The 14,570-nt window shown below is 41.6% G+C and overlaps 1 protein-coding gene across 1 annotated transcript in view; it reads right to left on the reverse strand.

The window, feature by feature from the left end:
- Positions 1 to 14,570, reverse strand: part of tmem198aa (transmembrane protein 198aa) — a 29,998-nt gene that overhangs the window by 15,414 nt on the left and 14 nt on the right. Inside the window, exons 1-4 of the mRNA XM_029702058.1 lie at positions 14,403 to 14,570; positions 3,434 to 3,669; positions 2,220 to 2,413; positions 724 to 869 (exon numbers count right to left, since the gene is read on the reverse strand). The exon at positions 14,403 to 14,570 is cut by the window's right edge and continues 14 nt beyond it. Of these exons, the coding sequence (XP_029557918.1) occupies positions 724 to 869; positions 2,220 to 2,413; positions 3,434 to 3,669; positions 14,403 to 14,570 (744 nt within the window). The remainder of the gene's footprint in view (positions 1 to 723; positions 870 to 2,219; positions 2,414 to 3,433; positions 3,670 to 14,402) is intronic.

Genomic DNA, 14,570 nt, shown 5'->3' on the forward strand with positions numbered 1-14,570 from the left:
GCTACGCGCTTCAGCACTTGGTGGTCCCTTTCTGTGATCTTGTGTGGCCTACCACTTCGTGGCTGAGCCGTTTTTGCTCCTAAACGTTTCCACTTCATAATAACAGCTCTAGCTGGACAGAAATTTGCCGAACTGACTTGTTGGAAAGGTGGCATCCTATGACGGTGTCACGTTGAACGTCAATGAGCTGTTCCGAGAGGCCATTCTACTGCCAATGTTTGTCTGTGGAGATTGCATGGCTGTGTGCTCAATTTTATACAACTATTAGCAACGGGTATGGCTGAAATAGTCAAGTCCACCTATTTGAAGGGGAGTACACATACTTTTGTATACAGTGTATAGTGTATGTGAAAATGGGGCATGTCTATGTTTTGAGGTAAAAAAGTTAGATGAGGATAAGTGGTTAAAATCACACGATGAAAAGCTCATCATGCTCGATCTTTTTAACTACAAAACCCCCAAAAAACTACAAAAAAAGGCGCCATTTTCACATATGTTGATGTTGGGGTGGTGCTGGGTTAAGGGTTAACAGTTAGTGTTCAGACTTACCCTCAGTGTGTGAGTATCGGTTAAGGGTTAAGGGTTAACGGTTAGGGTTCAGACTTACCCTCAGTGTGTGAGTATCGGTTAAGGGTTAAGGGTTAACGGTTAGGGTTCAGACTTACCCTCAGTGTGTGAGTATCGGTTAAGGGTTAAGGGTTAACGGTTAGGGTTCAGACTTACCCTCAGTGTGTGAGTATCCCTCGGCGGTGACCTTCCATTGGATGAGGACCCCCAGCAATGCCAGTACAGGCCACACCCCCATGATGACCCAGGTGAACCAGCAGACAGGACGGGGCGGAGCCACCTTGATCCTCTCAAATATGTATCTGTAATATATAATATCATCTGTAATATATAATAGGTAATATATAATATAATATGTAATATATAATATGTATCAGTAATATATAATATGATCTGTAATATATAATATGATCAGTAATATACAATATCATCAGTAATATATAATATGATCAGTAATATACAATATCATCAGTAATATATAATATCATCTACAATATATAATATCATATGTAATATATAATATAATCTGTAATATATAATATCGTCAGTAATATATAATATCATCAGTAACATATAATATGATCAGTAATATACAATATCATCAGTAATATATAATATCATCAGTAATATATAATATCATCTGTAATATATAATATCATCTGTAATATATAATATCATATGTAATATATAATATCATATGTAATATATAATATAATCTGTAATATATAATATCGTCAGTAATATATAATATCATATGTAACATATAATATCATATGTAATATATAATATCATCAGTAATATATAATATCATATGTAACATATAATATCATATGTAATATATAATATCATATGTAATATATAATATCATATGTAACATATAATATCATATGTAATATAAAATATCATCTGTAATATATAATATCATCTGTAATATATAATATCATATAAATATATAATATCATATGTAATATATAATATCATCAGTAATATATAATATCATCAGTAATATATAATATCATATGTAATATATAATATCATCAGTAATATATAATATCATCAGTAATATATAATATCATCAGTAATATATAATATCATATGTAATATACAATATCATCAGTAATATATAATACGTATCTGTAATATATCATATGTATATGAAATATATAATATCATCTGTAATATATAATATAATCTGTAATATAAAATATGTATATGTAATATATAATATAATCTGTAATATATAATAGCATATGTAATATATAATATCATATGTAATATATAATATAATCTGTAATATATAATATCATATGTAATATATAATATAATCTGTAATATATAATATCATATGTAACATATAATATCATCTACAATATATCATATCTGTAATATAAAATATGTATCTGTGATATATAATATTTATCTGTAATATATAATACGTATTTGTAATATATAATATTTATCTGTGATATATAATATGTATCTGTAATATATAATATGTATCTGTAATTTATAATATCATATGCAATGTATAATATATGTCTGTGATATATAATATCCTCTGTAATATATATCATCTCTAATACATAATATGTATCTGTAATATATAATATGCATCTGTAATATATAATATAATATATGTGTCTTTAATATACCTGACAAGAGCAAACAGTTCGATGAAATAGTCCACAGTGACGGTGATGACAGCCGAGCCAAACACAGCGGTGGAGAGGGTGGTGAAGAAGCGCTGCCATTGGAGGGTCAGGACGGCGAACAGCATGCCTGACCCCAACAACACCCCCAGCGGAACCCACACTGTCCGGGGGTGGTGGAATTCCTCCATTACCACCTGAATGGAGAGATTTGTGTTAAGTTTTATTTTATTCAGATAGCCAATAGTACATCAGGAAAACATTTCCTGGTTTGATAGCGCAAGCTCAGACAATGCAATCTCCCAATTACTATCTAATCAATCTAACATATCCCACCACTGGCTAGCCTCTATTGGCTTAAAATGCCAAACCTAAAACAATATCTGACAATTCATTTCCAGCAATATTGCCCTGTCGGTCGGTCTGGTGCGCCGTTTCGATCTGGTGCGCCCGTTTCGATCTGGTGCGCCGTTTCGGTCTGGTGCGCCCGTTTCGATCTGGTGCGCCCGTTTCGGTCTGGTGCGCCGTTTCGGTCTGGTGCGCCCGTTTCGGTCTGGTGCGCCCGTTTCGGTCTGGTGCGCCCGTTTCGGTCTGGTGCGCCCGTTTCGGTCTGGTGCGCCCGTTTCGGTCGGGTGCGGCCGTTTCGGTCTGGTGTGCCGTTTCGGTCTGGTGCGGCCGTTTCGGTCTGGTGTGCCGTTTCGGTCTGGTGCGCCCGTTTCGGTGTTTCGGTCGGGTGCGCCCGTTTCGGCCTGGTGCGCCCATTTGCTACACACACTCTAGACAGTTGATGTTATAACCGTCTTGTGGGTTGACAGAAATACTTCCCCCAAAACCTTCTCAATTAAATGTTAACTGCAAAGTAGTCTTACCTGGCAGAAGTATATCAGGAGGAAGTATACCATTTGAATCTATTATTAATTATTTGTAAACGTTGCCATGAAATGAGCTGCAGCAGTATAGAACCATCACTAGAAGATTACATTAGACATTCCTCACTCGCTAGATGTGCAACTAAAAGGGGAATTACATAAAAAAAATACAAATGTGTTAATCTTCTTCCAGACTTAAACAAAACACACACACACACACACTCAACAAAACACACAACCCCACCCCCACACACACTCAAAAAACACACAACTCCCCCCCACACACACACACACACACTCAACAAACACACAAACACACACAGATAAAGACTGTATTCTCTTATTTACCAGTGAGGCGATGCCCAGCAGCAGTCCCAGCAGGAGCCCCACCATGTATAGTCCAACAGAGCGCACCAGCATGGTGACCAGGCCACAGAGGGTACCGATGCCCAGGCCGATTCCCACCGAGGCCTCCACGCTCAGCTGGGTGTCCAGAACACGCTCTTTATAACACAGCAGAAAGATGATGACGGAGCCAAACATCAAGCCTGTTAGGAACATCACCGCCTTGAAACAACGGTAACCTGGAGAGGAGAAGAGGAGAGAGAGAGAGAGACAGGTTAAAGCCTGAAAGGAGGAGAAGAGAAAGAGAGACAGGTTAAAGCCTGCGAGGAGGAGAGGAGAGGAGGGTTAGAGCCTGAAGGGCAGACAGACAGAGAGACAGAGAGACAGACAGACAGGCAGACATGTTAGAGCCTGAAAGACAGACAGACGACATGTTAGAGCCTGAAGGACAGACAGACAGACAGACAGACAGACAGACAGACAGACAGACAGACAGACAGACAGACAGACAGACAGACAGACAGACAGACATGTTAGAGACAGAGCTATAGATAATTAAAATGCATGTATTAATCTACATGTGTTTTTGCCATGCTAAATCTATTACATATACCTTAATACATTATGTGAGCTAAACATAATATATATATATATTATATAAATATAATATCTAAAACTATTTTTCTTACAATGTTTGGAAAAGTAAAGGGGTTATTTGTCATTGTAGTATGGTCAGGGCGTGGCAGGGGGTGTTTGTTTTGTGTGTTTTGGGGTTTTTGCTCTAGTGGATTTTGGTTTTAGTTTTCATTTTCTATGTTCCGTTTTCCAGGTTTGGCCGAGTGTGGTTTCCAATCAGAGGCAGGTGTCTTTTGTTGTCTCTGATTGGAAGCCATACTTAGGCAGCCTGTTTTCCTTTGGGTTTTGTGGGTGGTTGTTTTTTGTATAGTATTTGTGTCCTTACGGAACTGTTGTTTGGCGTTAGTTAATATTTATATATGGTTAATTTTGTTTAAGTGTTCACTCGTAATAAAAAAAGAAGACGAGCACGATACCCGCTGCGCCTTGGTCTGTCCTTTACGACGCTCCTGACGCTAATGTTACTGTCCCCACTTCAACAACGAAAAATACTTAAAAACACGTAATTTTGTCCTTGAAACATTTTAAATGAAATACTGTAAAATTCCATTCATTCATATGGAAGGCAGTTTTTTCTGAGGAGTTCCAATATGGAGGACCGGTGGCTTCAAAGCCTCTCCATGTCTAAAACATAGTATCAGCAATCCAGGGTTTATATATATTTATATGTCATTGGTCTCAACCTACTGTTGACAGAATAATCGAATACACCAAGATGACATTTCTAACCTTGGTTGTCCACAAGCAGTTTTTTTTAGACTTGTTATTTTACATTTACATTTTAGTCATTTAGCAGACGCTCTTATCCAGAGCGACTTACAGTAGTGAATGCATTTTATTCATTTTTTCTCCATACTGGCCCCCCGTGGGAAACAAACCCACAACCCTGGCATTGCAAACACCATGCTCTACCAACTGAGCCACATGGGACCACATGTCTCTGATAGTCAGTCAATTAGCCCATGTCCACTAACATTTTTTACATTGCTAAATTAGGTTCGGTGCCAGCTATTAAACTTGTTATCATGGTTGAATTACTGGCCGGGGGACCCCCCCCCCCCCCCCACTGATTTTGTTAGTCAGTCACACTCAGATATCATACTGCAAACATTGCAAATATTTCTCTCCACCCTATGGCAAAATATGAAGCATTGCAAGAAATTCATTATAACATTTCTAAATCTCCCCCCCACTCCCATCAAAGTTGCCCACCCCTGGATTAGAGCCAGACAGGAGAGAGATTAGAGAACATCACTGCCTTGAAGCAGCGGAAACCTGCAGGAGGAGAGAGAGAGAGAGGAGACATGTTAGAGACCAAGGAGTGACCAGAGAGGGGTTAGAGAACATCACTGCCTTGAAGCAGTGGTAGCCTGCAGGAGGAGAGAGAGAGAGAGGCAGGAGACATGTTAGAAACCAAGGAGTGACCAGAGAGAGGTTAGAGAACATCACTGCCTTGAAGCAGCGGTAGCCTGCAGGAGGAGAGAGAGAGACACAACAGGTTAGTCTAGAGAGTCTGAGATAACTGCACTAACTCACCCACACAGACACACAGACACCCACCTACACAGACACCCACCCACCCACACATCCACACAGACACAGACACACACCCACACAGACACCCACCCACACAGACACACACAGACACACACCCACACAGACACACAGCCACACAGACACCCAACCACACACATTCATCCAATACACCCACACAGACACACACCCACACACCCACACAGACACACGCATTCATGCCACACACACACAGACACACACACATTCATGCCACACACACAAATAACAACAGCTGCAATCAGACTATTATGATGATTGCTAAATATTGCACCAATTTAAACACTTGCCCCCCAATCCTCCCTTCCCCAAAACGTGTAACTATTGGACTATACATTGTGCCTTCCTGTATTATACTTATGCTAAAACGTTTATTTAATTCTAATTCTATTTACTTTACGTTCGTATATTCTTATCTTTTATTAGTTCTTATTGTTGTTGCATTGTCGAGAAGGAACCTGCAAGTGAGAATTTAGTTGGATGCGAAAATGACACTGACAGAAGCAACTTTGCAGTAATTCGTTTTTTTTTGCGTGTTAATTCTTGCATTATCGGCCCAGAACTTTTTTGTGTTATTACATCATGCCAGTAACAACTTTTGGATATCAGAGCAGCGGTAACTCACCAGCAATACGGCCAAGAATACGACTTTTCCGAAATGGAATCTTTATTCGTACCCCCCAGGGCAATTGAACTTATTCCAGCTCCAAAACCCTGCCGGCGGAGAAGAGGTATTCGGAGTGGACTTATTGTCCAACTCAGGAGGTGTGCACACCATCCACCGCTTCCGAGGATATTACTCGCTAATGTTCAGTCTCTGGATAATAAAATAGATGAGCTCAGGGCGAGGATCTCCTTCCAGAGAGCCATCAGGGATTGTAACATACTCTGCGTCACAGGAACATGGCTCTCTCCGGATATACTGTCCCCATCCATATAGCCAGCTGGGTTCTCAGTACATCGCACAGACAGGAATAAAGAACTCTCCGGGAAAAAGAAAGGCGGGGGTGTATGTTTCATGAATAACTACTCATGGTGTGATTGTGAGAACGTACAGAGACTCAAGTTATTTTGTTCACCCGACCTAGAATACCTCACAATCGTTCACAAAAAGCATAACAATTATTTTAAGAATTATAGATACATTACTCCTCTATGCACTCGATATGTTCGATTTTAAAATAGCTTTTCGGATGAAGCACATTTTGCAATATTCTAAGTACATAGCCCGGCATCACAGGGCTAGCTATTTAGACACACACCCAGGTCAGCCTCCACCAAAATCACATTTCCTATAAGAAAAATGGTCTTACCTTGCTTGTTCTTCGTCAGAATACACTGCCAGGACTTCTACTTCAATAACAAATGTTGGTTTGGTCCCAAATAATCCATCGTTATATCCAAACAGCGACGTTTTGTTCGTGAGTTCTAGACACTATCAGAATGCTTCATCACGGTCTCGAGCATGGCGCATTGGCGTGACAAAAAATGTCTAAATATTCCATTACCGTACTTCGAAGCATGTCAACCGCTGTTTAAAACCAATTTTTATGCCATTTATCTCGTAGAAAAGTGATAATATTCCGACCGGGAATATGCATTGAGCCTAAACAGCCGAATTAAATTTCTCCTCAGGAGCAAATCGTGCACGCGCCTCATTCAAAGGTCCTCTGATCGGCCACTTGCCAAAGGCGATAATGTGTTTCAGCCTGAGGCTGCCTCGTAAACCTTCAGGTATTTCCCGGGTTCTGAGAGCCTATCGGAGCCCTGGGAATTGTCACGTTACAGCTAAGATCCTTACTTTTCAATAAACAGATGCAAGACGCACGACTCCTTGTCAGACAGGGTACTTCCTGCGTGAAACCTTGTCAGGTTTTTGCCTGCCATAGGAGTTCTGTTATACTCACAGACACCATTCAAACAGTTTTAGAAAAGTCAGAGTGTTTTCTATCCAAACCTGAACAATAATATGCATATTCTAGCTTCTGAGTTGGTGTAGGAGGCAGTTAAAAATGGGCACATATTTTTTCCAAAATTCTCAATACTGCCCCCTAGGCCAAACAGGATTAAAGAACTCTCCGGGAAGAAGAAAGGCGGCGGTGTATGTTTCATGATTAACTCCTCATGGTGTGATTGTAATAATGTACAGAAACTCAAGTTATTTTGTTCACCCGACCTAGAATACCTCACAATCAAATGCCGACTGTATTACCTCCCAAGATCATTTTCTGTGGTTATATTCACAGATGTGTATATTCCCTCTCAAGCCGATACCACGGCGGCCCTCAACAAACTACACTGGACTTTATGCAAAACTGGAAAACATATATCCTGAGCCCGCATTTATTGTAGCTGGGGATTTTAACAAAGCAAATTTGAGGAAAACGCTTCCAAAGTTCTATAGTCAACACATTGACTGTGGTATTCACTCTGGAAAAACATTGGACCACTGCTACACAACTTTTCGAAATGCCTACAAGGCCCTCCCCCGCCCTCCTTTCAGCAAATCTGATCACAACTCCATTTTGCTTTTCCTTTCATATAGGCAGAAACTCAATCAGGAAGTACCCGTGCAAAGGACTATTCAAAGCTGGTCTGACCAATCGCAATCCATGCTTTAAGATTGTTTTGATGACATGGACTGGGATATGTTCCGGGTAGCCTCTGAGAATAGCATTGACGAATACAAGGATACGGTGACTAAGTTCATCAGGAAGTGTATAGGAGATGTTGTACCCACTGTGACTATTAAAACCTACCCAAACCAGAGACCGTGGATAGATGGCAACATTCATGCAAAACTGAAAGCGCGAACCACTGCAAACAGTGTAGTTATTCCCTCCGTAAGGCAATCAAACAGCCAAAACATCAGTACAAAGACAAAGTGGAGTCGCAATTCAATGGGTCAGACACGAGTCGTATGTGGCAGGGTCTAGATACAATAATGGACTACAAAGGGAAAACCATCCACGTCACGGATGTCTTGCTTAGCTAAACACTTTCTCTTCGCCCGCTTTGAGGATAACACAGTGCCACCGATGTGGCCCGCTACCAAGGACTGCGGGCTCTCCTTCTCCGTGGCCGACGTGAGTAAGACATTTAAGTGTGTTAACCCTCGCAAAGCTGCCGGCCCAGACGGCATCCCTAGCCGCGTCCTCAGAGCATGCACAGACCAGCTGGCTGGAGTGTTTATGGACATATTCAATCACTCCCTATTCCAGTCTGCTGTCCTCACTTGCTTCAATATGTCCACCATTGTTCCTGTACCCAAGAAATCATAGGTAACTGAACTAAATGACTATCGCCCTGTAGCACTCACTTCTGTCATCATGAAGTGCTTTGAGAGACTAGTTGAGGATCATATCACCTCCACCCTACCTGTCACCCGATGACCCACTCCGAATTTGCTTATCGCCCCAACAGGTCCACAGACGACGCAATCGCCATCACTCTGCTCTATCCCATCTGGACAAGAGGAATACCTATGTAAGAATGCTGTTTATTGACTACAGCTCAGCATTCAACACCATAGTACCCTCCAAGCTCATCATTAAGCTTAGGGCCCTGGGTCTGAACCCCGCCCTGTGCAACTTGGTCCTGGACTTCCTGACGGGCCGCCTCCAGGTGCTGAAGGTAGGAAACAATGCCTCCACTTCGCTGATCCTTGACACTAGGGCCCCACAAGAGTGTGTGCTCAGCCCCCTCCTGTACTCCCTGTTCACCCATGACTGCGTGGCCACGCACGCCTACAACTCAATCATCAAGTTTGCAGACGACACAACAGTAGTAGGCCTGATTACCAACAATGACAAGAGAGCCTACAAGGAGGAGGTGAGGGCCCTGGGAGAGTGGTGCTAGGAAGATAACCTCTCACTCAACGTCAACAAAATAAAGGACCTGATCGTGGACTTCAGGGAACAGCAGAGGGAGCACGCACCTATCTACATCGACGGGGCTGCAGTGGAGAAATTGGAAAGCTTCAAGTTCATTGACGTACACATCACTGACGATCTGAAATGGTCCACCCACACCGACAGTGTGGTGAAGAAGGCGCAACAGTGCCTCTTCAACCTCAGGAGGCTGAAAAAATGTGTCTTGGCCCCTAAAACCCTTTTACAGATGTACAATTGAGAGCATTCTGTCGGGCTGTATCACCGCCTGGTACAGCAACTGCACCGCCCGCAACCGTAAGGCTCTCCAGAGGGTGGTGCGGTCTGCCAAATGCATCACCGGGGGCACACTGCCTGCCCTCGAGGACACCTACAGCAGCCGATGTCACAGGAAGGCCAAAAAGATCATCAAGGACATCAGCCACCCGAGCCACTGCCTGTTCACCCCGCTATCATCCAGAAGGTGAGGTCAGTACAGGTGCATCAAAGCTGGGACCGAAAGACTGTAAAACAGCTTCAATCTCAAGGCCATCAGACTGTTAAATAGCCATCACTAGCCGGCTTCCACCCAGTTACTCAACCCTGCACCTAAGAGGCTGCTGCCCCATAGACATGGAATCACTGGTCACTTTAATAATCGAACACTAGTCACTTTATATAATGTTTACATACTGCTTTACTCATCTCATATGTATATACTGTATTCTATTCTACTGTATTTTAGTCAGAATTTGATTTGATTTGTATACCATGTGTATCCCGTACATACAACTAATAAAACGTGAAAATATTATATACAGTATGTGACTATATTATATACAGTATATGATTACATTCTGTGCAGTATATGATTACATTATATACAGTATATTGTTATGTTATACAGTATATGATTATGTTATATACAGTATATTGTTATGTTATATAAAGTATATTGCTGTTATATACAGTATATTGTTATATTATGTACAGTATATTGTTATATTATGTACAGTATATTGTTATGTTATATATAGTATATTGGTAAGTTATATACAGTATATTGTTATGTTATATACAGTATATTGTTATGTTATATACAGTATATTGTTATGTTATATACAGTCTATCATTATATTATACACAGTATATTATGTTATTTGCAGTCAGGCTTGGCTGAGCGATATAGAGACAGGTCAGAGATAAACAGGCAGTCAGGCTTGGCTGAGAGATATAGAGACAGGTCAGAGTTACACAGACAGTCAGGCTTGGCTGAGAGATATAGAGACAGGTCAATGACAGACAGGCAGTCAGGCTTGGCTGAGAGATATAGAGACAGGTCAGAGCTACACAGGCAGTCAGGCTTGGCTGAGAGATATAGAGACAGGTCAGAGCTACACAGGCAGTCAGGCTTGGCTGAGAGATATAGAGACAGGTCAGAGCTACACAGATAGTCAGGCTTGGCTGAGAGATATAGAGACAGGTCAGAGATACACAGGCAGTCAGGCTTGGCTGAGAGATATAGAGACAGGTCAGAGATACACAGGCAGGCAGGCTTGGCTGAGAGATATAGAGACAGGTCAGAGATACACAGACAGGCAGGCTTGGCTGAGAGATATAGAGACAGATCAGAGATACACAGACAGTCAGGCTTGGCTGAGCGATATAGGGACAGGTCAGAGCTACACAGACAGTCAGGCTTGGCTGAGCGATATAGAGACAGGTCAGAGATACACAGGCAGTCAGGCTTGGCTGAGAGATATAGAGACAGGTCAGAGCTACACAGGCAGTCAGGCTTGGCTGAGTGATATAGAGACAGGTCAGAGATACACAGGCAGTCAGGCTTGGCTGAGAGATATAGAGACAGGTCAATGACAGACAGGCAGTCAGGCTTGGCTCAGCGATATAGGGACAGGTCAATGACAGACAGGCAGGCTTGGCTGAGAGATATAGAGACAGGTCAGAGCTACACAGGCAGTCAGGCTTGGCTGAGAGATATAGAGACATGTCAGAGCTACACAGGCAGTCAGGCTTGGCTGAGCGATATAGAGACAGGTCAATGACAGACAGATAGTCAGGCTTGGCTGAGAGATATAGGGACAGGTCAGAGCTACACAGGCAGTCAGGCTTGGCTGAGCGATATAGAGACAGGTCAATGACAGACAGATAGTCAGGCTTGGCTGAGAGATATAGAGACAGATCAGAGATACACAGACAGCATGGAGGAGGAGATGGGAGAGAAAAAAAGGAGAGAGAGTCAAAGAAAGAAAGAGACAAGCGGAAAGCTATACTGTACAGAGCTGGGTGGGTGGGTTGGGAGAGGGAGGTTGCATAAAAATATGACATTTTCTATAGCTGAGTTAACCTAGTTATGCTATTCCTTTAAATTATGAACATTTGAGCTTATATCTTATGACAATTATTCCTTTTTAATGATGAATAGTCAAGTGAGAGCTTAAGGAGAGAGAGAGAGGAGACATAGGGATAAAGAGAGAGGAGCTAGAGAGGAAGACATAGGGATAAAGAGAGAGGAGCTAGAGAGACGGTGAGAGAGAGGGAGAGAGAGAGAGAAAGACAGAGAAAGAGAGAGAGAAAGAGAGAGAGAAAGACAGAAAGAGAGAGAGAAAGAGAGAAAGAGGGAGAGAAAGAGCGAAAGAGAGAGAGAGAGACAGAGAGAATGAGAGAGAGAGAGAGACAGAGAGAGAGAGGAAGAGAGAGAGAGAGAGAGAGAGAGAGACAGAGAGAATGAGAGAGAGAGAGACAGAGAGAACGAGAGAGAGAGAGAGAGAGAGAGAGAGAGAGAGAGAGAGGAGAGAGAGAGAGAGAGAGAGACAGAGAGAGAGAAAGAGAAGCAGACTTTATCCTTTAATCTGTCCCAAATGGTACCCTGTCTCTTACATAGTGCACTACTATTGACCCGGGTCCTAGGGAATAGGATGTCATTTGGGACACAGGGAAGTCTCTATATTCATTAGTGAATGTGCTCCTGTACTCTGACTCCCAGCCCACTGTCTTCTTCTACCACAAGGATCAACCATCAGATTATAATCTGGGTGAAAACTACAGCTGAGGCCCTGTTAAACAACCTGCTGCTCTTCAGCTCGTCTGGGTAAACCAGGTTATTAACAACCTCCTGCTCTTCAGCTCGTCTGGGTAAACCAGGTTATTAACAACCTCCTGCTCTTCAGCTCGTCTGGGTAAACCAGGTTATTAACAACCTCCTGCTCTTCAGCTCGTCTGGGTAATACCAGGTTATTAACAACCTCCTGCTCTTCAGCTCGTCTGGGTAATACCAGGTTATTAACAACCTCCTGCTCTTCAGCTCGTCTGGGTAAACCAGGTTATCAACTACCTCCTGCTCTTCAGCTCGTCTGGGTAAACCAGGTTATTAACAACCTCCTGCTCTTCAGCTCGTCTGGGTAAACCAGGTTATTAACAACCTCCTGCTCTTCAGCTCGTCTGGGTAAACCAGGTTATTAACAACCTCCTGCTCTTCAGCTCGTCTGGGTAAACCAGGTTATTAACAACCTCCTGCTCTTCAGCTCGTCTGGGTAAACCAGGTTATATATTTTGTGCGTTAAGTGAAGGAGGATAAAATCAATTGTCTTTTTCTTGCTCTAACGAAGAAGACTAACAAACAAACTGTTAACATACATTATTCCCCCTTCTCTTGGTTTGTCTCGATCACACAACAGATTGAGAAGTAACAAGCGTGGTGAGATGACAGCTGTTATGTTATAAACCAACAGCAATTAACTGAGATCGGTCGCTCTGAATCGAGACGACGTGACAGTTTTTTTTTTAATCCACATTAAAATCAAGCGGTTATGGTGATTATCGTCAATAAGACAAGCTAAACACGTTGCTGTGGAGTTAAGATGAACTAAAAGTCATTCTGATAGACAATGGACACGTTACATTCTACATTACATTATCTCTACGGTCTTACCAAAGAATACACGTTACATTCTACATTATCTCTACGGTCTTACCAAAGAATACACGTTACATTCTACATTACATTATCTCTACGGTCTTACCAAAGAATACATGTTACATTCTACATTACATTATCTCTACGGTCTTACCAAAGAATACACGTTACATTCTACATTATCTCTACGGTCTTACCAAAGAATACACATTACATTCTACATTACATTATCTCTACGGTCTTACCAAAGAATACATGTTACATTCTACATTACATTATCTCTACGGTCTTACCAAAGAATACACGTTACATTCTACATTATCTCTACGGTCTTACCAAAGAATACACATTACATTCTACATTACATTATCTCTATGGTCTTACCAAAGAATACACGTTACATTCTACATTACATTATCTCTACGGTCTTACCAAAGAATACACGTTACATTCTACATTATCTCTACGGTCTTACCAAAGAATACACGTTACATTCTACATTATCTCTACGGTCTTACCAAAGAATACACATTACATTCTACATTACATTATCTCTATGGTCTTACCAAAGAATACACATTACATTCTACATTACATTATCTCTATGGTCTTACCAAAGAAGCGGGTTGTGGTAACTTTCCACGTGGCACAGACGTCAGTTCAACATATAGTTTTGATTTACATTTGTTTGAGTTGTCAACTAACCTGAATTCAATGTGAAATCAACAACAACAAAAATCCCACCGTGTAATTGAATATAGGTAAGAAGTTAGGTGAAAAAAAATAAAAAATTCCCTTACGTTGATGACTTAAAAAAAAAAAAACAGTTTTCCACGTTGATTCAACATCATCACAAATCATGTTTTTGTTTGTTGTTGTTGTACAAACGACATGGAAACAATGTTTATTCAACCCGTTTTTTTTTTTTTGCCCAGTGGATTAACGCTGTTGAGAATCTTACCAAAGAAGCAGTATATGATACCGAAGAGGCAGCACATGGAGCAGGCCACAGAGGGAACGATCTCATAACGACGCTCAATCTCTTCCTCACAGCTGAGGATCCTCTCTGGGCTCCCCGGGTCATGTGGTGGAGGGGCCAGTTTGAAGGCCAGCAGCTGAGGCCAGGATG

The sequence above is a fragment of the Salmo trutta genome, chromosome 20 (genome assembly GCF_901001165.1).
Source record: "Salmo trutta chromosome 20, fSalTru1.1, whole genome shotgun sequence".
Lineage (NCBI taxonomy): Eukaryota > Metazoa > Chordata > Actinopteri > Salmoniformes > Salmonidae > Salmo > Salmo trutta.